At 38.7% G+C, this 26,956-nt stretch overlaps 1 protein-coding gene and 1 long non-coding RNA gene across 7 annotated transcripts in view; one reads left to right on the forward strand and one right to left on the reverse strand.

Annotated features, from left to right (window-relative positions):
- Positions 1–2,542: 2,542 nt before the first annotated feature.
- On the forward strand, positions 2,543–8,413 carry LOC132326141 (uncharacterized). The gene is made up of 2 exons (XR_009486150.1): positions 2,543–4,040; positions 4,212–8,413. It is a non-coding gene; the product is annotated as an uncharacterized LOC132326141 (long non-coding RNA).
- The window catches only part of DCLK2 (doublecortin like kinase 2), a 79,636-nt gene continuing 57,009 nt past the window's right edge, over positions 4,330–26,956 (reverse strand). For 2 of the 6 annotated variants that reach the window (XR_009486149.1, XR_009486148.1), the window contains 12 exons: positions 25,831–25,903; positions 24,742–24,850; positions 21,168–21,225; positions 17,914–18,033; positions 16,007–16,153; positions 13,668–13,801; positions 12,308–12,385; positions 11,109–11,205; positions 9,546–9,626; positions 8,660–8,776; positions 7,765–7,847; positions 5,117–5,173 (listed from right to left, as the gene is read on the reverse strand). Coding sequence is in view for 4 of the 6 variants with exons in the window: in XM_059843953.1 (XP_059699936.1) it covers positions 4,961–5,173; positions 8,660–8,776; positions 9,546–9,626; positions 11,109–11,205; positions 12,308–12,385; positions 13,668–13,801; positions 16,007–16,153; positions 17,914–18,033; positions 21,168–21,225; positions 24,742–24,850; positions 25,831–25,903 (1,227 nt within the window). In the remaining 2 variants the exon portion in view is untranslated. Of the gene's footprint in view, positions 5,174–6,486; positions 7,297–7,764; positions 7,848–8,659; positions 8,777–9,545; positions 9,627–11,108; positions 11,206–12,307; positions 12,386–12,453; positions 12,681–13,667; positions 13,802–16,006; positions 16,154–17,913; positions 18,034–21,167; positions 21,226–24,741; positions 24,851–25,830; positions 25,904–26,956 lie in introns of those variants that run through there. The other 4 variants (XM_059843953.1, XM_059843952.1, XM_059843954.1 and 1 more) reach the window with 3 other exon arrangements.

Genomic DNA, 26,956 nt, shown 5'->3' on the forward strand with positions numbered 1-26,956 from the left:
ATCTAGATTGTAGTTTTTCCACTTTATGTCCTAAATTTCATATTCATAGAGATTTCAGTGTGCTTGTGGTATGGCATACTTCTCTTTTCTTTCTTCTAGAAGTAATTCAAGGGGAATACTAGATCACTGTATTCTTTTTGAGAAATTGGGTTTATCCTCATTAAATAGAACCAGACATGGGCGATTCTGAGGGTGCTGCTCTAGACACCTCTCCCATACGGGATTAGGATGTTTGTGTAACACTTTAAATGAGTCACTTGCATGGATTTACTGTATGTTACATCATTACATGTAATCCACAATAGTTTACTTTTATGCAGAACCAACCTAAAATCTTCAGTAAGCTAATGCAGTTAATGATGCATCACAATTTAAAGCTGCTCTTTAAAAGCTCTGGGAAAAAAAAAGGTAAGAAATGGTTTTACATTTTGGTTTGCTTATATGTACTTAAATTCAACTATGTTTAACCTAAAGCTCCTCCATTCAAGCAGAACCATTGTCATGAAGTAAAAAAAGATTAAAACATACAAAGTTTGAAAGAATGAATTCTAACTTGTACATGTACTTTCAGTTGAGACATTATTGAGAAGCATATTGTTAGAAAAGGAATGTTAAAAATTTCACAACTATTAATATATTTTATAAATATTTTATATTATATTTTTTGAAAATTAATTAAGAGTGGAAAGCATAGTCTTGAAACCAAAGAGATGTATTTAGTAAAACCTGAAATTGCACACAACTTTGCCCCTAGATCAGACATTGTGGTGGGTGCTTTGGAAATGATGTTGCATTGTGAGGGAATAGACAAAAAGGGGTTCCCAAAATGTGGTACTTGCTGTTTGCTAAATGGACAACATTTGAGAAATGATAATTTATTATTTTATTTTTTTCTTCAAGTTATTCTAGTATTTTTCTTGCTGCTGTGTGAGCTCTGAGCTGCAAAATGTTGTAGGCACAGCTCAGTCTGGTTGTGTGGTGACTTTGGTGCTATCAGCAATAGCAATGTCCAGTAACAGAAATTGCTTTGTACCTTGCTCTCCCATTTTGCCTTGCTTATTCTCCATGCAAGGGATGCTTTTATCAAGCCTCTGTAGCTGCAAAAACCAAAATTTGACCATTTGAAACCAAACAAGTAGAGTAATTCAAGCAGTGTTTAAACATTCAGCATTCAAATGCTCTAGACATCAGTATTTCCTGTTAATTGGCAATTATCTCACCTATTACTTTGGGGAGGAGGGAATGGTTTTTAGTGCTTCTTTGAAACCTGCACTTTGCATGATTCACACTCTTGGCTTCCTGTTTCCAAAGGAAACAAAAGGCACCTAAAATTCAAATTCTCTTTAAAAAAAAAATAATTTAATGACAGAAGCAACAGCTTCCTTGTAGATAGTTGCATGGCTACTTGCAGCTACCACTCCCTGCCCTGGATTTTTTTTTTTTTTGTAATGCCTATTTAGTTTAAAAAGAAAACAAAAATCCTGCTAGAGTGGATTTCCCTGACAGAAAAGCTCGACTAAATACCTACTTCTGTGCTTTAGACATTGAAGCTGACTGTACATAGGAGGGTTTGATTTGCTTGTCTTTTCTGTCATCTTAAACCCATCTGTTTTACTTAACAAGCATTTTGGGTTGCTTGCTAGTTTTGTGCCTTTCTGCTGCATTCCAATTGCTATTTGAATGTAGCTTGAAAGAAAGAATGAGTAAATGGAAAATATATTTTCCCATTTAAAAACTGATAAAACCAAAGATGATTGATTGATAAATACATCTATTTATGTAAAAGTGATGGAATCAGTATCAGTATAGCTATCAAGCTATAATAATTAGACCAGAGACTACTGGGAGGAAGAAAGATGTGAAAACTTGGGTTAAATGGGATTTACTGACCTGTGTAAATATTCTTGACAATTAGCTACTAAGAATGAGTCAATATTGATAAAACTAACACTATGAAACAGCATCTTCATTAATGTATTTTGAGAATTTTTTTGGTTTTGTTTTTGTTTTTTTTTGTTTTGTTTTGTTTTTTTTTTGGTTTTTTTTTTTTTTTTTTTTTTTTTGTTTTTTTTTTTGTTTTTTTTTGGTTTTTTTGTTCCAGAAGGGGCAATTGTCTGCAAGGGTAAATATTGATGGGAATTAATCAGTGGACATAGTGTTGATTTATAGCAGGATTTAGGCTGATTTATAGCAGGAAAGGATTCAGTCCTGGGACTTTAAATCTAGAACTGCAGGAATGGCTCATTGGACTTTTGTGAACAACTACTCACTTTCAAAGGACCTAGAAAGTTTAGGATATTTTAAAAGTTTTTTTTAATAATTATTTTTTTAAATGTAGGCATGGTAGCAGTAGAGCTGTCACTATGGAGTGTTTGTAACAGTTCTTTCTAAAAAATGTCTGACTTGTTTTCAATTTCTATAGTAGTTTCTTTCCATTTATAACAGGAAAAAAAATTGTGCAGAACTATTTTTGCCTTCTTCCAGCAGCAACTGGTGGTTCTACAACAAGAGAAGGACTAAATGAAAGTGCAGCAGGTAAGAAACCAAATGTGATACTTAGGGACCTTCATTAAGTGTTTTAGTGTTAACCAACACATCTTTAACATAAAAATAAAATAAAGTGTGGTATCTCCTGCATCTATGCACAGACTGAACTTATGTGGAAGTATTTTAAGGCATGGAGTAGTGCTATAATTTTGCTAAGGTTACACAAAGAATCGGGGATTTTCCCAGCTATCCTGTTTTTATCTGATTGTTGGCCATATGATTATATTTTCCAGCTGTCATCACTATTTTTAAATAGGCATTTTGGAACCTGCCTCTGCTCTGTGAATCAAAATACTTGTCTAAGACTGTTTAGATGTTGATCAGTCATGAAGTTAGGGACATGAATTCAGGATGTTTCTCTTTACTTTCTTCTTCCATGAGACAAGGTAGTAGTTTAGAACTGGCAGCTGTTGACCAGGCAAAGTGATGATCCCTTCTGTTATAGATGCATAATTATTTGTGCGACACAACTCACTGGAAATCCTTGCCAATCATGGCAGTTTTTTTTCTTCATAGCTGAATCCCTCCTCTAATGAAAACCAGAACTTAACCCAGCATTCTTTATTTGCTTGTTGCTCTCTCTCTGCTGATCTCTCTGTTCTGCTCTTTTTGAGGCTTGCTGTTTTTGCTGGGGGGGGCTGGTTAGCCTGCTCCACCTGAAATTCCACATCCTTTCTTTTTCTGAATCTGAGACTTGTTGCAGAAATCAGCAACCACACAGGCAGCCAGCTACAGACTCTCACCAGAATCTGAATCAGAAGCTTCTGTTCTGATTAAGGTTGGAGTCATAGCTTCATCTTTTTGCACTGTACCAAAAACTAAATTATTTTACAGAAAGGCTATTCCCATACTCTTCAAGTATATTGAACTTACTTCAGGGAACCCACCACAAAGTTAATTAGCAAGGATTGGTTGTAGCCCAACTTTTTTATCATAGTTTAAGACATGCCATGTTTTCCTACCTTTAATACCATTTTCTTGCCAGGATGTTGCACATCTTTCAGCTGCCATGGCTTTAAGTTATTACTTGGCACTTTCTGATCTTTAAATGCTCTTCAAAAGGTTTAACCATTTTTACTCATGGCTTTCATAGGAAGCAATGAACTTTAAAACAATGAAGTTTATGGGAATCCCTCAAATTAATTCTATTGTTTTGGTAGACATCTAATTGTTCAGTCTCTCTAGGGAGAATAAGACAAGTGTCACTGACAAAATAACTGAGCTCTCAAAGAAAGGAATGACTTTTTGTGTTCTGTTTTTTTTTTAATGAAGAAAGTTTATTGCAGGTCTTTCTTTTACAATTCTAGTAGAAAGTATAGCTAAGAGAAAAAATGAACTATGACCAATTCATAAGAACGAGCAAAGGAAAAGGATTAAGCTGAATACATACTCTATTGAACTAAGCATTATGGTAAAGAGAAAACCTCGTCTGTTTTGTGACTGCAGATTAAGGAGAGCTGCTTCCCAATCCTGGTTTCCAGTGCTTGCACCAGGTGAGTAGGGGGATAGCACTGACAAACCTCTGATGGCTATTGATGGCAGCTCCTCTATCAGCTTGTCCTAGAATTAGGAGCTGCTCAGCTCATCATAGCTTGGATAACATGCAGCAGGCTTTCCCTTTACAGGCCCAAAGTAATTTTTTTTTTTTGTTTTTACTCTAACAGGTAGTCTTACCCTGGAGAAAGGTGTGGATGGGACACTTGTGGTTAGGATAGAAAATGGCAAAGCAAAAAGACTTCCTTCACTCCAGTCTTTGTAACAAATAAATGTCCACTGCTCATGTTTACATCCCAAGTTACTTTATTTAAATTCATATTATCTAAACACTACCCTGCCTGCAAGTCAGATAACAAACTTGATGGAAAACAACCATCCTTCCCTCTCTATCTTCAAATGTTTGTCTCATGATATTTTACAGTTAGTCCACTAAAAAATTCTTTGAAAATTTGCCTCTTCAAGTTTAGTAGAAACTTGACTGAAAATAGAGGCATTGGAATAGAAGGCAAATAGAAGTTTTCTTCCCTTGTCTGCCTCTCCCACTTTTCTGAAAATTCCCATCAGAAGAACAGAACAGGGCCTGCTGGTGGACGTGAGGCCAGGTATCTGTTCCCCACCTCACTGCTCATATAAAAATATGGTTAGCTACACCATAAGTTAGTCTATCTAGAGCCCAAGGCTGTGTGAAATAGAGTTAATTATTGACACAGAGAACTTAAAAAACCACCTAGCATTCCTGGAGTCTTTCCCCTACTGCTGTTCCCAAGATGTGGCTCATTTTCCCCCTGTGAGAGAGAAGATGAGACCTGTCTGGGGCTTTCATGAGAGGTGCACACAAACTGAAAACAGTCATGGGAAATGAAGAAATCTGTGGCCAGAGTGTGGGGAGCTTCAGTTGGATTTGTTTTCCCCAGTCCTACGCACCAGGCTGATCCCCAGCAAGCTCAGGAGAAGGCAGCGTGGGGGACCAGAGTGGCTCAGGAGCAGCAGGGAGGAGGGGCTCGGACCCAGCCTCACGAGGATCAGCAGCTGCAGCAGCAATTGCAGAAATTTTCTCCATTCCAGCTCTACCAGAGTCCTGACAGCGCTTGCTGCAGAAAATCTGACTCTCTTTATCTAGAGCTGTGTTCTACAAACAAACAAAACAAACCCAAGGCAAAACATGAAACAACAGTTAAATACAGCCCTGTCTTAAGGCTTAAAACAATCTACAAGACATAAACTGCATGCAATACAGCCAGGTTAAAAAAGGAGAAATAACATTAGAAATCTTTAATAAAATGAATTGTATAATTTTGTGATGCTGACTTTAGGAAATGCAAGGAAAACTTCTCTTCCAGATGTATGCTTGCCATGACATTGCAGGTTTAAAATTTGTCTTGCAAGTCTGATGTGGAAAAAAAGATGGCACAAGTGGTTGTGATAGTGAAGGAACTTGTCATAGTAACTATCAGCAAAATTTATGTGCCTGTGCTTCTGCAGACACAAGGAGTCAGTTGATGCTTACTGAGAACTCAGTGCTACAATTCCTGTAAAAAACTACATGGTACAAAAGGGGAGCCCCTGGGAGGGTGACAGAACTTTTTTTTTATTTTTTCAAGAAAAGGGCCTGCATTTCTGCTTAGTGGTGAGAGTAGGAAAATGACCTCTCATGGTTGCAAAAAAGGCATAATTTCTGAATTCTGCACTTAAAAATGAGTTTACAGGAGAAGGGAGCAACAGGTTGTAATGGAAACTGAGAATTGCAGAGTGAATAGGTTGATTATCTGGAGTATGTGGTACATCTGTTGAAGACAACATTTTCCATACCTTCAAAGATATGTGCTAATTGTAAAGGTCAGGTGCTTTACCTTTTCCTCAAAAATTTATTCCTTTGATTGGGCTTGCTTTACTAATGTGAAAATTTATGTGGTTTTGGTTGTGTTTGACCAATACACTATTCACTGAAGTATTTAATACTGAAATAATTTTCTGACACAAGTCAAATTTAGCAGGGTTCATTTTTTTTCAGATGTGTTTATTGTATCAAAGTCATCAAGGACAGCAGATACAAGGTACTTGCCCTCTTTTTTGTTGTTGTTGTTAACTCGTTACATCACTAGCCACCCTGCATAGTGAGGTACAAGGAGAAAATTCCATACTCCACAACTGAGTTTCTACTACTGACACACTGAAAAGGGAGCATGCAAGGAAAGGAGCAGCAGAATTGGGTCTGAGCTTTTGAGATTAGTGATGGTCTAAAGGAGTTTTATCATTATCAAGGCACCATTGCATTGCCTTTTTTCTTGCTGGAAAAAGTTGTAAATAGGGGTTTCTGCTATTTCAGTGGCAGGTAAAGTTATTTAAAAGGAGAAGGACATGCTTTCAGTTCATGCTGACAGTGATTTTTCTCCTGTGTTGTCCTCATAGCAGCAATACAGCTCTATGTAATGTATCTTAGGGTTTTCTTTTTTAATTTTACTGTTGCTAAGCATCAATGTTTTTTATTTATCTAGGACTGATTATCACTTGTCTGGCTCTAAAAGAAGTGTCAATTTTAAATAGAAACACTGTTTAGTTCTTTGCTTCTGTCTTCAAAAGGTTCTCATCCTTTTCTAGCTGTTTTTAGATACAAGATGGATATAGACATGCACAAAGTGGCTGCTGGGAGAATAAACCAAGACATGTCTGAGGAAGTAAAAAATTGTTGTATTGGTGTTTGCTAAGCCTATTTCAGATATGCATTGCTCAAGACAGAACCATGTTTTCCTAAGTGTTTAAAAGGTATTCCTTTGCTGGTTTGGTGTGGCTGTACAGCTTTTTCCACTTCAGACTGGCTTAGTTATTTCTCCTTTCTTGTTACAAATGGAGATCATGTACTTTTTGTGCAGCAGAACAAAGCATCGCCGTTAGTACGTACCATTGCCTTGGACCTACTCAGAGGAAAGCAATGCAGGCATTGGGAAAGGAGGAAAAAAGGAAGAAAGCAAGGGACAGAAACTAGACTTACTTTAAGCAGAACTAACACAATTGCAACAAATTCAGATTTACAGAACATTTCTTAATTGACCAAAAAAAATCAGTACTGAATTAAGAGCAACATGCTTTTGGGGGCAGCAGGAGCCTCCTGTGCAAGGACACTGAACTTGGGGATGTGCAGTTTTACTTATCTGCCACAGGATGGTATTATCTGCATGGGCCAGGTGACAGTGTTGGAATGAGGTGATGCTAAAGGGGCTCCAGTGAATGTGCAGGTGGACTGAGAGCAATGCACTGCAATACACGAGAGTTACAAAGTGGGCTTGTCTGAAGCTGAATGTTGGTAAGCAATGAGTGCTGGAGCAAGTGAAGAACTTCTGAACACAAAGATAACTGAATTTCAATGCTCAAGGTAAACCAGGGCAAGAATAACAAATTGGGGGCTTAATCCTCATTAGATCACAGTGTTTTGAACAAGATTTTATTTTTCCTTTCAGCATTAACTGGGAGCTGCATTCAGCAATTAATAAGCATTTACATCCTTCCATACCTGTTAGAAGGAAATAAAGCAGGAAAAGGTAAAATGAGGTGAACTTTCCTGGCTGAAGGAGTGTCAGTAGCTAACAGAAAAAACTCAAATCAATAGGAAGCCAAAGCTACACTGTGTCAGAGATCTGAGACAGGCTTAAGTGGCATGCAAGTTGGAGAGGGGCTGAGAGTTAGAATTAAAATTGCTCTTATTACGTATAGTGCATTTTATACCAGTTTTCAGCTTCAGGCTTATCCATAGTCTCAACAGTATAATGAATGAAACTCTGAAGTCCCTCTCAAACTGTCAAGTCAAACTGTCAAATGAAATGTAGACAAGAGCATGAACCTGAAATCCATTTCCTGACTTATTTTTATGTTAGCACTTTTCCTACATTTAAATTGTTTGCCTATTTAACTCACATAAGTGTATTTGCAAAGACAGAGATGTAGGCAAAAACATTTTATTTAAATGTACTGGTTCTCGGATAATTAAAACAATTATTCTTGTTAACATAAGTGGTCTGGTCTTTGAAAATAATTAACACTAATTAATGCTAAAGGGAGGGTGAGGGTGGAAGTCCCTGTTACATTACCATGGATGGTTTTACTTTCTTTCTTTTTACTGAAGATACATTTTGTGTACAGTGTCCATCCTTGCGTCAGACAAGGAAGGGCCCTAGTAAGATCAGGAAGAAAGGAAGTTTCTGGAATAGAGCTTGGTTTCCTGGCACAGGTAGTGTTGAACAACACTATGCTCAAGATGAAGCAATACTTGGTCAGGCACAGAGGTAGACTGTACTTAACTACATGGGCAATAAGATAAAAAAACTGTTTTTATAATGAAAGATTTCAAATTGTTAATAAACTTCATTTTAACATACACCTGCTTAGTGTTCACATTTTTCTGTTTGAAAGCTCATTTTTATCTCTTGGGCAGCACACTGTGATAGATTTGGTTTCTCTCAAGCAATGATGAGACAATCCGCATTGTACATCACTAAAGACTAGAGTTAGAGACTCTTCTAGTTTTGGGTTTGCTATTCTTGCACCACACATGCTCATAGAGCACTGTCAGAAAAATATGCAGAGTATGCTATCAATGTATAAAAATGTTCATTTCTCTTACCATGATGACAGAAACCCCAGCAGATGTGTTATTTTGCTTGGGTAGGGTGTTATTAAAGTGCTGCTTCAGTTTACCTGTTACTTCAGCTTGCATATTATTCTCCTGGGAAGCATCATCCTGCATTAGGAAAAGCACAAGATTCACATTAGAAAAAAACCCAAAAGGTTTTTTATCATCAGGTACTTTCTGCTTTTTAATGAATAGTAAATATTCAGATAGGCAGTCCAAAAGTGAACACACTCTGCTACACGAGAGACAATTCCAGAGGAAAGGAACAGAGCAATCACTCACTGTTTTATGAATGAACTTCTGTTTCTTAAAATGACATGTGACACTTCCAGTGTATTGATTTGTCCCACAATTACAAGCTGCAGGTTTGATTCAAGCAAGTTAAAAATAATATGCTTGAAATAATCTTATAAATGAAAAGCATATTTTTCACTTGGATTTCTTTCAAATCACCACTTTAAATGGCCCATCATGTCCTAAGTCTGGAGGTGTTATTAGGTATCATAAATATGCTTGAGAGGAGCTGTTATCCATTGATACACTTGTTAATAGTTGTCTTCTCTTGTGTCAGGGAACTCCACAGATTGTATTCAGTCCCTCATTTAGAACATGTCTGAAAATAAGCATTGACTGTCTCCATGTAAACCTAGTACTTATTAATAATTAATTGATTTTAAATCAATAAGCAATGCACTTTGGTGTTCCCCTTTGCTGCTGCCTGAGAAGATGAAGGACCTGGCAAGCACCAGCTTAGTGTCTGTGGTAAATTAGGTGTTATATTTGCTAATTGTACTGCTGCTTCTGAACACTACAGGTTAATGGTTAGATTTACAGGTTTAATGTCAAATTAGAGACAAGTGAAATGTGATTTACTCACTGACACCCAGGGATGGCTTAGGATCTGTGCTGCTGTGTACCGGGCTTCAGCATTCACATGTAGCATCAGGCTGATTAACTCCTTCATAGACAAAGGAAAAAAGAGGAGTTTGAAGGGCATGGGAAAGGATATTAAAACTGAAAATAATGTTGCACCAAGTTCTTCTCAGTGCAATGTTCTTGATACCTGGATGGAAAAAAACTAACCCCAGCTGACAACAGAAGCAGTGATACCAGTGTGACTTAAGTGGAACTTAAATTTGCCCTTTAGGATTAAGAGTCTGCGAGGCAACGTGTGTGATTTCAGTTTCTTCACTGTACTCATGTTTCACTGAGTCTATTGAAAACAAATTAAAAAGAAATGTTAAAAAAAATCAGCTCCAGTGTTCCACTTTGTTCTCTACATATTCATGCACATGACCAGAACAAAAAAAAATGTGGGAGAGATGAGGTCCTCTCTGGGCAGTGCACATGCACTCAGTAACATTACATAAAAAAACACAAATCAGAGACAAGAATGTGCACCTGAAAGTCAAGAAACTGATGAAATTATTTGAAAATGTTCTCTTCTGTGTTGCTGCAGAAGAATAAAAGACATTGAGCCGAGCCAAGTCCTTCCCTCAAAAAACCTTTTATAGCCTCCAAATGATCAGTCTTCATTTTTTTATCAAGATTATTTCAAGATTATTTCAGAGGCACTGTCCATTGCTTCAGTTTTGGGAAATGGTTTCTTCCAGCATTAACAACACACCTAACTGAGAGCTTTCCCAACCAGCCAAGTTCTTTCGTCTGTGGAAGTTTGAAGTGAGACATCACCCTGAATACCAAGCTTGAGGACCATGTTTGTTCAGAATGCAGGTCTGGAAATGTGTTAGATGACTGGGACTTGGGAAATGTTGGTAAAAGGTTGAACATCCATTGGGAAATGCGTCAAAAATTCAGGAAAAAATTCAACTTCTCATTGGCCAGATAAAAATCCACCTCCACTTGTTACTGAGTCGTCACATATTATTCAGAGCACTTTAGTGAATTAACCTGAGAAGTGGGGCTTACAACTTGAATCTTTGTCTTACAGACACAATTAATTTAAACAAAACTGCAATGATCACAGAAGAACTGCAGGCAGTGGCAATTAGCCATGGCTGCACCTCTTGAAAAGCTCTAATAAATGGCTCAAATAAAAATAGGAAGAAATGTCTACTGCAACCAATCCACAGAGCAATAATTTTTCTTCTTTAAAGAGTGACAAGAGGGAAAAATTCAGGGACACATTTATTTTACAGCTGCAGCACCAAACAGCTGTTAAGTGCATCATGAAGTAAACTGGGCATCGTGTGACGTTCCCTGAATGCAGCTGGCATTTTGCTACCCTTGCTCAGGCAGAGCCATGGCAGCCTGAAACCCCTGAGCTTCCACCAAGCACTGTTCAGCTAAACCAACTGAAAAGGCACAGCAGCTGGGGCACTGGGCTGCTCTGCATCTTCCATGCTGCCTTCTCAGCTGAGCACAGCCTGCACAGGGGCTTGTCAGAAATGTTGTTTCAGGTGGGAAAAAATATCAGTACCTTTGCTGAATCAGTGATGTTATCCCAGTAGGGAGAGGGAAATTCCAGCTTCCCCACAAGTATCTGATCAAAGAGGTCTTCCTGAAGGTTGTTTTCACTGTAAAACAGCAGTAACAAAAAACATTATGAGAGAAAAAGCCAATTTGTCATGGGAATTTTAACTTGATTTGGGGATGGAACAGAAATTATGTTAATAACTACTAGAAATGCATAATTTACAAGTTTATACAGCGATAGCATTTCTGAGCCAATACATTGAGGTAACCTTTCCACTGGAACAGGGGCTGCATAGTTAACACACATTTATTAATCTCACTCATCACCTGGTTCTACTAGCATGATATGGACATTCCCTGTGCCCTCCCTCAAAACTCTAATCAAAGAATACAGTTTCTTGCACAATGTAGCTTTCAAAACACATTTTCAACTTTAAACATGAAATAATAATATGAAAAACCCAAATACATGAACTAATATTTTTTCCATCAACAATTATTGTATTGTTTGCAAGATATTTTTGTTCATTGGGGTGTTTTAGTTAAACCTCACTATTTTGTTAAGTATTTCACTGTAAAAATGAACAAACAGGCCCTGCATTAGTAATTTATATGTTAAAAGCAGAATTCCCTATTAAAATGTCCAATTCCTTCTCATTCTCTGGGAAAGAAAAAAAAAAAAAAAAAACCAAAAAGCGCCCATTTGATTTTCAGTAGAACTCAGAAATAGCGTGGCTCTGAGTACCGGAAATGTCTTTGCAAACCCCACGGCTCGTTTGACACTTCCCAAAAGGACGAACAAGGTTAAAGAGGCGGGATAAGCGCATTTTTCCCCCTTCCCGGTTTGCCACCGCCGCTCTCCGGGCGCTGCCGCGTCCCAGCGCCAACGGCAGAGGGCAGCGCGCGCCCGCGGATGGCGGAGCTGGGATCGGCCTGGAGACAAAAGGAAAAGCGGCTCTGCCCTCGCACCCCCCAGAACTAAAACACCTGCCCCCGTAGGAAAACATATTTAAAAAATTGAACCCAAAACCCAAAATGAGGGACAAGTGAAAACCATTCAAAGAAATGAACAAATCCGTGAGGAAAACACATCAATCTGATCCACCTTTTTTCCTCCCCCAAGGATGCCTCCTTCAGGGAGAAAGTTCAGACTTGCTCTGAAAGAACTTGATTGCTTTTGCTGGTTTTCCCTTTGGCACTCACCTGCGAAAAGGTGGAAATCCACATAACAGGATGTAAGTGATCACACCTGCAGCCCAAATATCCACCTTTAAGCCATACCTGAGAAAACATGTCTGTGTTACTTGTGCTGAGTTAACAACAACAACAAAAAAAGAGTCGTTCCAGTCAAAAATAAATTATGCTGACAGGATTACATGAGAATCTGTGCTGAGTTACTTCCTGCTGATGGGGTGATGCATTTTGTGCCTGAGCATCTTTTTCTTCACACCCTTACCATCTTTAAGAAACCATGATTCTATGTTTTTTTTTTTTTTTTCTTTACCTCAGGGCTCTCCAGGGTCTTCTGAATATATTCAAATCCAAGTCAGTGTCCAGGTTTCCCAATCCAGAGCCACTAATGGTTAAAGACAAAATGTGCCTCCTCAGTCCCCACAGTGAAGTAACTCTCTCAAAGGTTATCCTGTGTTGCTAAGCAACAAGACACACCAATTCTCCAGCCTCTCCAGTGAGTAACACAGGGAAGAAGAGCTGCACTTTTCTTTTAAAGCACAGAAATTAAAACACTGGAGGTCAAAAAGAGGCCTTTTCTCCTATTCAGTAGATTCAGATTGTCAAAACCTCAAGCACGCAGACGAGGTGCCCTCTGACACTGGAGCTGACTGCAGCTGTGAAATGTTTCTCAATGCAACAAATGCACTGAACAAGGAGTGAAACAACACAAACAAAACCTCCCTCCATCAGGAAATTCAGAGTGGCCACAGCTATGGCAAGAGTCAGCCAGAGCATGGAATGGAGATCTCATAGGTCTAAAAGGAGAGAAGACTTATGAAAATCTGCCATAGGCAAAAATTTACCATTTTAGAATTTTTTTCCTGTATTTATGAAATGACCTGTTAAATACAAAACAATGGGGTTGTTCAATTGTTATCAAACAGGATGTGTCACCCAAAAGGGTCACTTGAATCAACATAATCTAATTAGAGCTGTCCTGAGAACAGGTTTAGACTAGGTGACCTCTGCAGCCTCTTCCAGTATAAATGATTCCATTTCTAATGCAAACACTGTGTTTTGCCTGTCTGTTCTTCCCCAAACAGCTGCCACAGTTCAGTGGGCTCTGGATGCTGAGGTGAGGCAAGGAACACAAACAAATGGACTCCACGGCACCAGAGCTGGTCCTGGGAAGGTGGGAGATGAGGCAAAGGCAAATTCTGAGAGCAGGCAGAGCAAGGATACTCTTGGATGAACTGGGAGTGGTGCCCTAGGGTGGTTTGGTTACAAAACAATGGAGGAACAGCTTGTTGGAGCATTTGGATCTTACAAGATCTTACTACCTGCCAAAAACGAGTGGTTACAGGCCTGTGTTGTAGGCAGTCATGCTCACCCTGTCTCTGCAATGATTTCTGGAGCCACATAGGTGGGTGTCCCACAGACAGTGTACAAAGGACCTTCGACCACTGTCGCCAGTCCAAAGTCTCCAAGCTTCAAAGACTTGGTTCCATCTGAATATTCACACACCTAGAATCAGAGAAATTAACACAGAATGAGAAGAACATTTTTATATCCTCTAATTTCTTTGGGAAATCATCATCACCATACCAAGAAGATGGGAAAAAGAGGTAATTTCCGCAGCCCTGTAGGGCAAGAAGAGAAAAAAATGATATTCCCATTGATTGCAGCTGGAGCAAATATTCAATGGAGCTGCCTGCCAGCTATGTAGGTCAGACCATGACACAGCCTCGAGCAGCCAGAGGTGGAAAAGAAAACTCAGTCCTTGAATGCTGAGAAGTTTTAAATATATTCAGTAAAATAAAATATTTTCATTTGACTGGGACATAGAGTTTAAAATGGGACTGGCAGCTACAACCAGATTCATTTAACATCTTGTTATCTTAGCATCTATGTAGCCAACATACTGGGCAATTTCATCAGCAAATGTCTTCCCTGTGCTTGGTCTGGGCAAATGCAGTTTAGGTTTCTGTGCAGACCCAACTGCACCTTACCAAAAGGCCCATAAGCAATCTAGCACTGAGTCATTTTATTGATGAAAGAAGCTGAATTTAGATGCAAAGAAAAGTGCTATACAACAGTGATGGCAGGAATAAACCAAACCAGACCAACACAAAGGAAGCATCCCCTAATAAATTCATCTCAGTGTCGCTCCTGAAGTAAAATGTTTATATTAATGTGATTTCAAAGGCATCTAGAATGGAGGACCCCATGATCTCCAGAATGGCTGAATTTATTTGCCTTCCTCAAACAACTGAGCACTGCAATACCTTTCTTCATTACCCTGTGTAATTCATATCAGTTATGGAAACACTTGTTCTCCTTTATATAACACGTTCATACCAGCTATTGCTCTTAGGGTTTGCATTTTTTAAATGCATGACTAGCAAAGGGAATGTAATTCCCATCCAGACGGGCTGGATGACCCTGTGCAAAAAAACTAACTATGCGCCATTACAGGTAGCAGTTGATGGGAATTATTTGCATTTATATTCAATACCAGGATGTTATCTCAGCACTCTGCTGCTGTCAATCACAGTGAGTAAGATTTACATCTCTTGAGTAATCTCTTTAGGCTTTCTAGGCAGAAAGGGCATCTGTGCCTATTTATAACTGATTCAATCTCTAATGAGAGCTTAAAATTTCTTTGGACTGTCTGTGTTTGGAGATACACTAATAGTATGTGAGACTTCCACCTTCATTTTCTCTCTTAAGTGCCATGTTGCTGTGACAACATTTTCCAGGAGAAACCTCCTCCCATGCTTCTTTTGGCTAAGCAATCTAATTTATTTGAGGGTTTATTTAAATTGCTAAACACTGTCAGAGGGGAAAGAATTGACTATTAATGAGGACATATTTTCAGTTTGTAGCCCTGTCCTTGTTGTAGTTCAAAATCCAGTCTGGGATAAGCTGTGACTCCTACTCTCAGTTTGAACTCATTAAACTAGACTGACAAACACCACAAAAGGCTTTTAAGAAATGTCTCAAGCAGGGGAGATTATGGCCCTGTTTGTGCAGTGCGTGACACTTAATATCCAATATGTAATGCACAAGTGTAACCTCTGTGGATATGTGAGACAGCACACACTGACGCCATTCTGTGGAGAGAATGATGGGAATGATGTCCTCTGTGGACTGGAGAATAAGTAGTTCCCTAAGCAGACTTCATGGTAATTCTTGTCAGCACAAATATTTTATGCCTCTGCTGAAAACAAAAGTAGTCAGCTGCCTAGGAAAATAATAAAGGTATGTAAAGGGTTAATTCCCAGCCAGAATTCTGGTAAAGCGTCAGAAAGATGATCCTACAATGACAGTGATAGGAAAAACCCACTGGCTTCAGATGGTAACCATAGGATTGTTGAAGAAATGAAGAAACGGAAGAAATGGCTCTCAGCCCACCTTTCTCCCACTTGCAAACTGATAAATAATTCATTGGCACAGCTTAAAAATTCATTGTTTTGTGAGACAATACTCCTTCTTATCCAAAAGGCAGCCAATCAAATTGTAAACAAAGATAGGTCTAAGGACAGGTTTGAGCACAGCTCTCCTGCATTACAGTGATTGCTACCTCATGGCAAAAGATTTACTTCATACATACTTATTCTAAATTAATATGCCTGCTGTTCTCTGCTGTGCTCCTTGACATTTCTACACAAGCATTTGCATTAATGAGAACAAAGCAAGAGAAAATACTGGAAAATAACTGGGGCGTACCAGAAGATTTTCTGGTTTGATGTCTCTGTGCACGATGTTGAGACCATGCAGGTATTTGAGAGCACTGGCTAAATTGTAGACCATGGCACTCCCATCTCTCTCTGTGTATTTTGTAGATGAAGTGATGGCATCAAATAGGTCTCCTCCCTATGGAAAGGGAAAAGATTATTGTCTAAAAAATAATTAAGATGGTATTTGGTTAAAAAAAACCCCAAATCCTAAACATGTAAAATCTTCCTTCCCAAAAGACATGCTCATATTCCTGTTAAACAGCAAAACAAAAAACAAACAAACAAACAAAAAAGTTTTGCAGAAAGATGATGTTGTCACCAAGATACTAGACTGGGACTTTGGTCATCTACATTAATTTCTTAACTGTACTCCAGGCTTCTGGTGTCTGAGCTTGGGTAAATCACAGATTTTTTTTCTATTGATCTTCCTACCTTTGATCACTCATTTATATTACCTACAGGTACAGGCATACAGCATCCCTTTTCTTCATCTTTTCAGTACAATACCTTCAACACATTGAAAAACAGCCCTGATTTTGAGTAAAGCCAATAATAAATTAGCCCAATAATAAAAAAAACTCTAACAAATATTCAGCAAATTCAATTTTCTGCAGATATTGCAAGTAATACCAAATAAATACAGCTGAAGAGGAAAAAAAAGATAAACACATTTCAACATAAATGAATTCACTGATTGAGATAGATCAAAGTGCAGAACCTCCAGGTGATTTCTGAATGTGTCAAGCTCTGTTTATGGATGCCCTATTCCTCTGGGAATACACAGCAACGTGTGAGTGAGTTACTGAAGGGGCACTTTCAGTCATTACAACAAATTTCTTGTGGGTGTTTCCATGATGGCTTCCCTGGATACATCTGTAGGAGAGATCTGTCTGAGCTGTGGGTGGCATTCCAAGCATTTCAATGCACGCCGAAGAGAAGAAGCAATTCAGGAAATATAGGTCAAGATGATGGTGAATTAAAACATAAAAAAAATACTGTCTTGAAACCCCAAAAAGCCTATAGGGTATAAAAATAACTTCTAGAAAGAAGGAAAGATGAGTGGGCTACAGAAATTATGTATTCAACAGCTACACACTTTAGAGGTTTCCCAGTCTGGCAACCATTCTAGATGGGACTCCTGAATGTAGCAGTGCTTCAGTCAGAAACCAAAAGTGTTCCTCAAAAAATGAGTAGTACTCCTACTGCATATTGCTTTTGCTGTATGTTATTTGTATCTGACGTGCCAATCAAGCTGATGTGCAGTGTTGCTGTGCATGTACAGAGCTCAGACAAGAGAATGCATGACTAGAACCTGATGCTACCCGTGTATTTGGCTCACAAGGTGACAGCAAAAAGAATATTTGTATTTTCTCTGTACATGTATGAAAGCAACATCTGTTCTCTGGTGAACTGTTTGATACAAGCAAAACGGGTGAGATCTTTTGAGTTTTGGTTTTCCAGTATAAAAATCGCTTGAGTTTAATCTATTTGTCTTATCTATTAAGCTAAATTCATTACATGAATGAACAGAAGGTTCGTTTCCTTAAATCAATTTATTAAATAATGAGAACAGTGAAATCTGTTAGTAAATCCATATCACTATCACCACTGCATATTGTAGGCATGATATAAAACCCACTATTGACCTCTTTCTAGATTGTGCACATTGCAAAATTACCTCAAATCTGTGTTAATAGTCAAATTACAACTGAAGAGAGAGAAATCCCATTCATATAATTGTGTGACAGGTGTATTTTTATGATTTTAAAAATGCAGCTTGCCACTGAAACCTTATTTGATTATGTCTCCCAACATCTTAGAGTTCACAGATACTGCTCAGATTTCAGACAAACACAGAGAATTCAAAGAAGACACATAAAGACCCTTGAGCCATACCTTGACCAGCTCCATCACAAGGTAGAGCTCTGTGGGAGTGTCCATCTCCTCTATGAGCATGATGATGTTTGGGTGCTTCACTCGGCGCAGAATAGACACTTCATTTTCAATCAGGTGTTCCTGTTCAGAGGAGGATGGAAGATTATCTGAAACATGAATTTGCCATTTCACTTTTCCTTTGATCAGCCAATCACTTGATCAGTGAGCACCCCTTTTGCTGATTAATTTATATAGCAGATGGTTATTTTCAGTTGCTGGACCTTAACTTGTATTTCATCACTGACCACATTTAACTTATAATATATTTCACACAGATAACAAATGGGGCCTCTCCAAAAAAGACCCCAGAACATGACAGCAATTCAGGAAGTGTAGTTTATGTTCTTATGTGGGTATTATGAGGTGAAATGAAGTTCAGAACCTTCCTGCCCCCCAGCTGGATCACTGGGACCTGTCACTCCTCATCAACAGTTAACGTGTTCTTGATCCTCTCCTGCCTTCACCTCTCATTTGGCAGAGGTTACTCAAGGACAGATTACCTAGGATTTGTATCCAAGGACTTTTATTTTTTAAAAAAGTTGTGGAGTATATTCAAGAAAAAAAGTATTCTAAGTGTTTTTGTTATGGATTTTGGTTCATTTTATATGTCTGCTCAGATTTACAATCTGCAAAATGTGTAGTAGCTCAGTTAAATTGTTGTGACTCCAACAGCTTAACAGCACACAGACTGAGTTCAATTTCCCCTTCCCTGTGCTTCTGAGGAAGTAATGGCTTTTGAGAACAAATTAGTTTCAAATGCCTTGTTTTCTAGAACATTTTAACACTGGAGAGCAAAAAAAATTATGTATCCCTTCCACGTGAAGAATGATTTTAGTTTTCCTTTATAAATGTTGGAATATGGATATTTTATTTAGGTTCTCTGCAAAATAACAAACAATGCTTGTAGTAGACAGGGGTATCCTTCCACCCTGGCAGGGAACAAATCATGTCACAGGACTGGGAACTTATCCATGTTGAATGCACTGATAAGGAGCATGCACTTCATGCACTTGTGAGCAGAGCATCAGGAGATGTGATCCACTGTGCGTAGGCAGTGCCTGGAGATCTTACACCACTTCACTTCCTTTTTCTGGGGTTATTTATGGATGCATTGTGCTTTTGCCAAAGCTTTCTGTGGCTGCATAGCTCAGAAACCACATGCCACGTGTGCATCTCGTTTGGTGAGAGAGCAGTGCAGCACACACGGGTTAAACACCACACCTTTGACATTCACTTTGAAAGAGCAGCAATTGTCACTCTGAACAAGCATATGCCTGCTCCAAGCAAAGTGCTCTGGAAAGAAAACAAAACAGACAAACAGGAAGCATTTCTGTTAAACACAATGCTGAAACCCATCACCAAACAGACGTGAACAGCCACAGCATACTAAGCCTCAGAGATGGAAGCCTGGAAATTCAAAACTAACATTAAGAGTCCAAGCAAAAACTAGAATGTTATTACATCTTTCTCAACCTAAAGAACAGGAAACATATTAAATGTATTACACCCATTAATTACAACTAAAACACAATGGCTTTATCTGTGCTTTCTTGACTAAACTGCTCAGGCAAAATTAATACTTAAAATAAACAGTATTTTTTAAAAGGCTCCAGAATATTGTTGAGCTACTGTTTAAAAATCTGTCCTCAAAAAATGTTCACTAATACGTAGCTAGTTATTTTCAACCACCCCACTGTTTGCTATGTTTTGCCATGAAAAAAATAGTAATTCCTAAACTCCTTATGGTGTTTCCCTGGATAGTGCAATACATGTTTTAGTCTACATTAATATGGTTTATTTACAGAGACATTGTTGTGTAATGACCATTTAAGCCACTTGTGGAAAACAGTCAATTGGATTCAAATTTCTGAACATCCAAGATCAAGGAACAATGAGCAACACTTAAATCATCCAAATTAGGGCTGGATGGATGTTTTTAAGGCAGGGCTGTGGAATTGAGTGAGGAAGGAATAAGCTGTAGCAAAATTTAATTATTTCCTTTGTTGTAATTCTTCCAGAATGATTCTGCCACTGCCCTAAGAGGTGCAAACATCTTCCAGCAGTCTCTAGATATACAGATATAGGGCCTTTCAAAATGGGCAACTATGCATCCATAGGATTGATTTCTTTTTTAAAATACATTTTAAAGCAAGGAGAATGATAAATAGAAAATTCCTCTCAACTCTACTGTGTAAAACAGATTATTTATCTCCAGACCATTCCAATATATGATACCTAAGCAGCTGACTCAGACAAGTAATAAAAACTCTCAAAGTTGCAAGCTGCATGCATCATCCAAAAATTTTGTTCGCAGTGGAACGCAGTGGGTCACCCTTCCCACAGCTAAAGAAATTGCAACATTTTAATCTCAGAAAGGCAACCCTAGCACTTTTTCTTGTGGCTGCACATTTTTATGATTCCGTTCTAAATTTTCTAAATAAACCTGTAGAATATGAGGTAAAATGAAAACCTCATCTCCTAGCATCTAAAACATGGTTTAAAATCTGCACAGATAAAATGTTTCTGTTTGAGGAGCTCTCCTAATAGGAAGTCATCACAGCATCACACAACTCCTTACCACACAAATAGGGGAGGCAGCTTTTCTTCCTTTTAAGAAATATCTATTCTCAGGAAGCATGAAGGGAAAGAAGAGGTCTGACACTCTCAGATATTTGCTTGCATTACATGAGAACATTACTGTTCTCCTGAAGGGACAATTTTGGATTTTTCTGTTTAAAGTCTGAATTAAATGAAAGTTTTCAGAGCACAAGAGATCTTTGTTAAAACAGGAAGGTGACACTACATAAGCAGAAAGGTTATGAAATTTTTTTTCAAATCCATGTTCTGTTTCACAAAGTACCATATTGAGCCATACAGAGAGAAAAAGAAGAGGCAGAGTAGGATGGGAATTGCATAAAGATATAGCTGAAAATTTCTTCTCTCATATTTTACACATCAAAATAGTCCAATAAATTTTGGGTGCATACTAGCATTTTTTGGTCTGCCCAATAAAATAGGCAACAATTCGTTTGTTTTTTCTCTATTATGTAGCAGACTAACAGTCACTGCTTTTATTATTTGGTTCCTGGATACATTATTTTCTTGTTAAAGAGATCCTCTGAAAATAGTCAGAAAGCGCAAACACACCCACCATTTATGACTAATGAGCAGCTGCCAGTGCTGCCTCTGTACACATGCAAATGGTTGTACACTACCTTCCCACAGCACTTGGCCTTGTCTATGATCTTCAGGGCAAACTCCTTTCCTGTGGATCTAAGCAAGAAAAACACGAGAGCCAATAATAAGAAAAATTGTGGCATTTTCTGTAAATACAACATCATAACATGCTGGGGCCCGTGGAGGTTGCTGACAGAAAATTCACAGAGGAGACCTGGGTTCAGTTTTTGCTTCCTCAGCAGCATTTGTGCCTGCTGTTTCCCTGACTACCACAACCCAGCTCTCTTGGTATATGAAACCCAGGATTCAGCTGCAATTTCTTCTTTGTGACCTGGCACAACTCTGTCACTCCTTTAAGGCAACATGCAAAATTTGCCTTCAGCCTTCCATTTAGCTTTGTTCAACTCTGAAGGCTTTGAAGATAAAATCATACGTGTATATGTGTGAAGATTGATACCTTAATAAAAAAATCAATAGGATTCAGCAGAGCTAAAATGCCATAGTGCATTACAGATAGTCTAAAATCCTGTAGAATTTATTGGGCACTGATATTGAGCTTTCGTATTAAATTTTTTTTTTTTTAAAAGTATTTTGTGGAATTTTGCAGCAGTCATCTAAAGTCCCATGACATTTAACAGGGTGGGTCATATACAAAGTAAAAAAGGATTAATGTTTTCAGCAAATACTCTCACAGAGAGGAGCTCTTGTTTGTCTTTCATTCCTTTAAGCGATAAAAATCTCCATTTCTCCAGACAGGGGGAAAATGAGTGGGGAAAAAAAGCAACAAAATTTAAGCCTTTTTTTTAAAAAAAAAAGAAAGAAATTATTACTTATATTATTGATCAATTAAAGATCATATGAAATTGCTGTAAGACCAAGTTGCTGCTACTTTGTACTGTGCCAGTACCTACAGACTCCATTGTGCATCAGAACACTGCTAGAAAACAAGAGGCAGATACAAAACCAAGGCATATTTTCAAACTTCCAGGATGATTTTCAGTGCATATGGCATTAGATACAACTGGTCAAAATCAGCACCTTACAGAAAAAGGAACTCAATTAACACCTTACATTCCATTTATGCATTATTGAAAAACTGCAGGCAAGAATCCCTGCCCTGGAAGTGCAGCTGCATCTGCGAGGTTGTCATAGTTACAACCCGATCTGGTCTTTAGATAGAAGCCCTTATCTAAATGGTATCTGTGAAATGCCACCCTCTGATGCCACAGACCCGATGGAAGATCTGCCACGACTACAGCGTGGAAATCACAATCACCATTTGTACTTTACACCTTTACATCAGAAAGCCTGGGAACAGCTGATTATCAACATCCACTTGGGGAACCTTCCCTACCCATGCTGTGAGCAGGAGGAGGCAACATTCACAAAGCCAATTCATCCAACAACTTCAAACCCCTCTTGCAAATGCCCTCTACTGCAGCACCCATGGAATAAATGTGGATACGACCCACACAATTTGTGTGCTAACATCCCTGCACATTGTACACCAGCATTGTCTGACAGGTTTCAGGGATACTTCTCGAGCTGTCAGTGCCCATCTGTTGACTCCAGTCTTTATATACAGACACACAGGCAGAAAAGAGACCACCTTATTCTCGTCTTGTTCTTTTTGTAGAACATCCCAGCTGGTAGCTGTGTAATAGGATCCCGGCTCCACAGCTAAGGCTTAGCACAACGCTATCAGAAATTATGTATAATTAATAGTAATTAGAAGAGAAGCATTTACAGTTGGCATTTCCTCTTTTATCATTATTATTAGCAATTGTTTTTGTATACTTATTTTACATAAAATCAATTTAATAATGTTGCATTAAAGATTTGATCACATACAAAACCAGATATTGAAGTGGAATTGTGCCTTTTTAAATTTTTTATAATTGGAGGGTTGTTTCTCTAGTCCACTTTCCTCATTCTAAAAAGCACAGATGACGTTCAGTGACTTAGCACCCTTGTCCCATTTCCAGTGGGATTTAAGTGATTTTCAAAACGCAGAGCTTATATTTCTGATAATAAATATGTTATCTTGTGCTTTTACCTTCATGAAAACCTCTGGGTGAGGATAAGGGCAGAGGAAAACAAAGGAGATGGTGTAGGGGGTGTCTGGGATCACCTGGCTGGGATGTAAGCACTGATGAGCTACTCCGTGGGTAATGATGAGAGATTACTGGATCAACAGCCCTTGCTCTTATGGGAGATTTCAATTTTCCCAAACATTAAGTGGCAGAGACCCAGCTTGGCTGAGCAGGGAACTCCTTGCGGTGCTCAAGAGGATCTTTGGAAGCAAGGTGGGGCTTTGCTGCAAGATTTCAGAGCTGTGGTTTGTGCATGCAGGGAGAGGAGAGGAGAGGCCAAGGCCCATTAGGACTGGAATTGGCCAGTGTTGAGTCACTTAAGCCTTTCTTAAGTGTGTCAATAGCAAAGGGAGCTCGAAAGAAAACATTGGAATGTGCTAAAGACTGTCACCTGACATTAAGATAAAGCAAAGGCATGGAATGCTTTTTTTGTTTGCCTGAGTCTTTAGTGGCACTGATATAAGTCGGGCTGCCCTGTCTCCTGAGCCAGAGGACCACTAGGGTGGGAGCAGTGACCTTCCATTTGCTGACACTGAATTTCCAAGGGCATGACAGAAGACCCAGGGAACTGCAGACCTCAGTTCTGGAATGAGATGTTTCCATTCCAAATTCTTTTTCTTTCAATTAAACTAAAACCAGCAGGTAAGGATCAAATAATAGATGTTTCTCTAACATTTATGTTTTTCACAGTCATTTGCTGAGTTTTCCCAGTATTTGCATACAAATTGGAGATTCCTCATAATATTTAGGAAACTGAGATAACTCTCAGGTTGATGAAAATAGCAGAAGGTGGTTCTAAAAAAAATACACTGAGAAAGTGACAGTCAGATCATCTGTTATGTTTGCACTGGCAGCAAAGCTTGCAGAGGAAGAGCAGCAGCACTACACAGGTCTGTAAAGGTATCCTGCCTGCCCCACAGGGAATCAGGAACAAGGATATTTCAGGAACATTGGAGGGTTCATTTGAAGTGTCTGGCTCCTCCACACCACCAAACACAAGCAGTGAGCCCAAGGGAGCCACCAGCACAGGCTGATAGCCAACAACTGCATGTCTTTAAGAGTACTCTGCCCCCAGAATGCTGAAGGCTGTGAAAAATAATGTCAGCAGCAGGCAGTGGGGACACCACAGCAGCAGAACTACTGAGGCAGAAAGGGGAGAAGGGGTCTCAAACTCTGTTTAGATGCCACAGAGAATTTCCTGTCATCCACAACCATCTGTAGTGTGAGAGACCTCTTGAAGAGCTGTGGTGTTTCCTGAGGAGGCACCACGAGAAGGTGATGCCTCCTTTGTTCTTTGGGATAAAAAGCCATGGTTCTCTGCTGCTCTCTCTGTATCCCTTTGCTAGAAGAAAACACAGGAAGCTCTGCATGTTTTGCTATGCCTATTTCTCCTGAAATGTGTGCATATTTTTGTTACTGCTCTTTGCTTTCATCTCATTACATTCATCTAGGAAATTATGTTAATGCACAGGGCTTTATGCAGTACAATAAGCAGCAGGACTGAAGTTTCCTTGCTCACCGTTCCACACACTCCTTTACAACAGCGAAATTGCCATCACCAATCACCTTCCCCACTTTATACTTCTCAAGAATGGTAGATGACCCTGAGAACTTGTTCCCATTCAAGCCTGTAAAAAAATAGAGAAGTAAATAATGCAAGCTGAGAAGTGTCAGCAGAATGCAATAAATCCCCAGTGGGCTCCACAGATAAAAAACAGTCACAAATGCAAAACGAAACATAAAAGTAAGCTGTTTTCTCTGCTGCAATTCCCTTGGTTTTATCTCAAGTGTAAAGAAGAACAAGATGAACCCCAAGATATTTGACCTTTCAACACACAAATAAGCCTCTTGCTACGTTTTTGTATAGGCATATTCTAAAAGTAATGAATGCAGTTAGAAGTTCTTAATCTAAAATTTTCTGGCCTCAAATTACTTTTCTGACTTCTTTTTTTTGCAAACTCAAAGCAAAAATGCAAATAAGATACAGCTACAATGCATATAAAAGACCCAAAAAGTTTTATCTGCTGAATTCCTTCAAGTTCTTACAAGTACTCCTAAAGCATCCAAAATGCAAGTAATTTTGATAGATGCTTATTTCAGTATTTTTAAAATAAAAAACATTACTCCAACATGAAATTCAAAAACATTTTAAAATAATTGACTTTGCTGTAAAGAGATGAGGAACGAAAGGTTTAATTTAACTAAAGTCAGTTGATTGGCCAGTGGTTCCAGAGACCTAAAGCACAAGGAGCTCAAGCACAAGGAGCTCTTTTGAGGAGGGTTCCTCTTTCAATCCAGCCACAAACACATTTCCAGTGATAATGCAGGTCATGATCAAAATCAGCCAAATTCCTGACAGCGACTACTGAAGAGCAAGGTCCAGTAATATGCTGTCAATGGACAAAAAAATTAACAAAATTTATCTCCTTACTTTACTGCCTTGATGTATGAATTGGGCTAAAATTTTTCCGAGGTGAATCAACAAGGTAACAAACATCTCCAAACAGAAAATGATCTGGAGTCATCAGAAGGCACCAGATAGTGCCAATGCAAGAGCCATCCACAGCAAGACTCTGGCAAGGATTGCCAGCAGTTACTGGTGTCCTACCTTCGGGACTCTGGCAACGGAGAGATTCAGGTACACCATTCACATTGGAAGAAGATCCACCATGTGGGGAGATCTGTGAAAGTACACAAGAACTTCTAATTTCTGACAGTAATCACAAGAAGGAGCCATACCAAAAAGCAGCTAAGTTGAAAAAAAACCCACTAAAAACACTTACACAGATTCACGTAACTTTTCTACTCTTTTCTACTCTTATTTTCATTCTTGTTTTCTCAAAGTTCATCATCATTGTCACTTGTACCAATTTAAGATTCAGCCACAATATTTCTATTTCGATAAGCAGTTGAATAGATTTCAGTAAACAGCAAAGAAAAGTCCTCACAGCTACACCTGCAATTTTGGCCTAGGTGGCCAGGTATATCAATGATAATCAGATTTATTTAGCCATCTATCGGGCTAGATTTTAGGCTATTATAGATGGGAAGATTTTTGTGAAGATTTTGACACCTACAAACATTTCAAGTTAGATGTCAGATATGTATCCAGACATAGATCCAGTTTTAGTAACTGTGACACTGTAAATAAACAAGTATCTAAATCATTTTCAAGCATGACAGCTGAAGGAAACTGATTTTCCTGCACTAACAGCTTAATTGATACTGGATTTGAATCTTCATGATTCCACTTTGTCATTCTGTCATACTGCCCAGGGATGTAAACAATGCTAAGTTTTTCTTTTGAAAAGGGGTGGAAGCATAGGAATGAACGCCATAAATAGTAAAATGCACTGGATGTGTTGTGTGCACCACTTTTATTAGCTCTCCTAATACAGTTATATAGGGATGCTGCATGAAATTAAAGTTTAGATCATTCCCCCTCCTCTATGTAACATTTCTTGCTGTTCTGTGAAGTTCCAGATCTTGTTTTCTTCATGGGCCATTATGGTGGTTTTCAGGACTCACCACAGGAAGGATTAAAATGCTTCTCTGCCTTAAGCTCAGTGTCTGTTGAAATGGCTTTGCAGACACCGGGAATGCAAATGCAGCATTTTGCCTTTTAGCTGACATTGTCTGGTTACACTGCTGAATATTTTAAATCATTAACACTATTGTCAGGGAAAGAACTGAACTGACAGATAGGGATATTGTCTAAAGGCTCATGAAATGCT

The sequence above is a fragment of the Haemorhous mexicanus genome, chromosome 4 (assembly GCF_027477595.1).
Source record: "Haemorhous mexicanus isolate bHaeMex1 chromosome 4, bHaeMex1.pri, whole genome shotgun sequence".
NCBI classification, from domain to species: Eukaryota; Metazoa; Chordata; class Aves; order Passeriformes; family Fringillidae; genus Haemorhous; species Haemorhous mexicanus.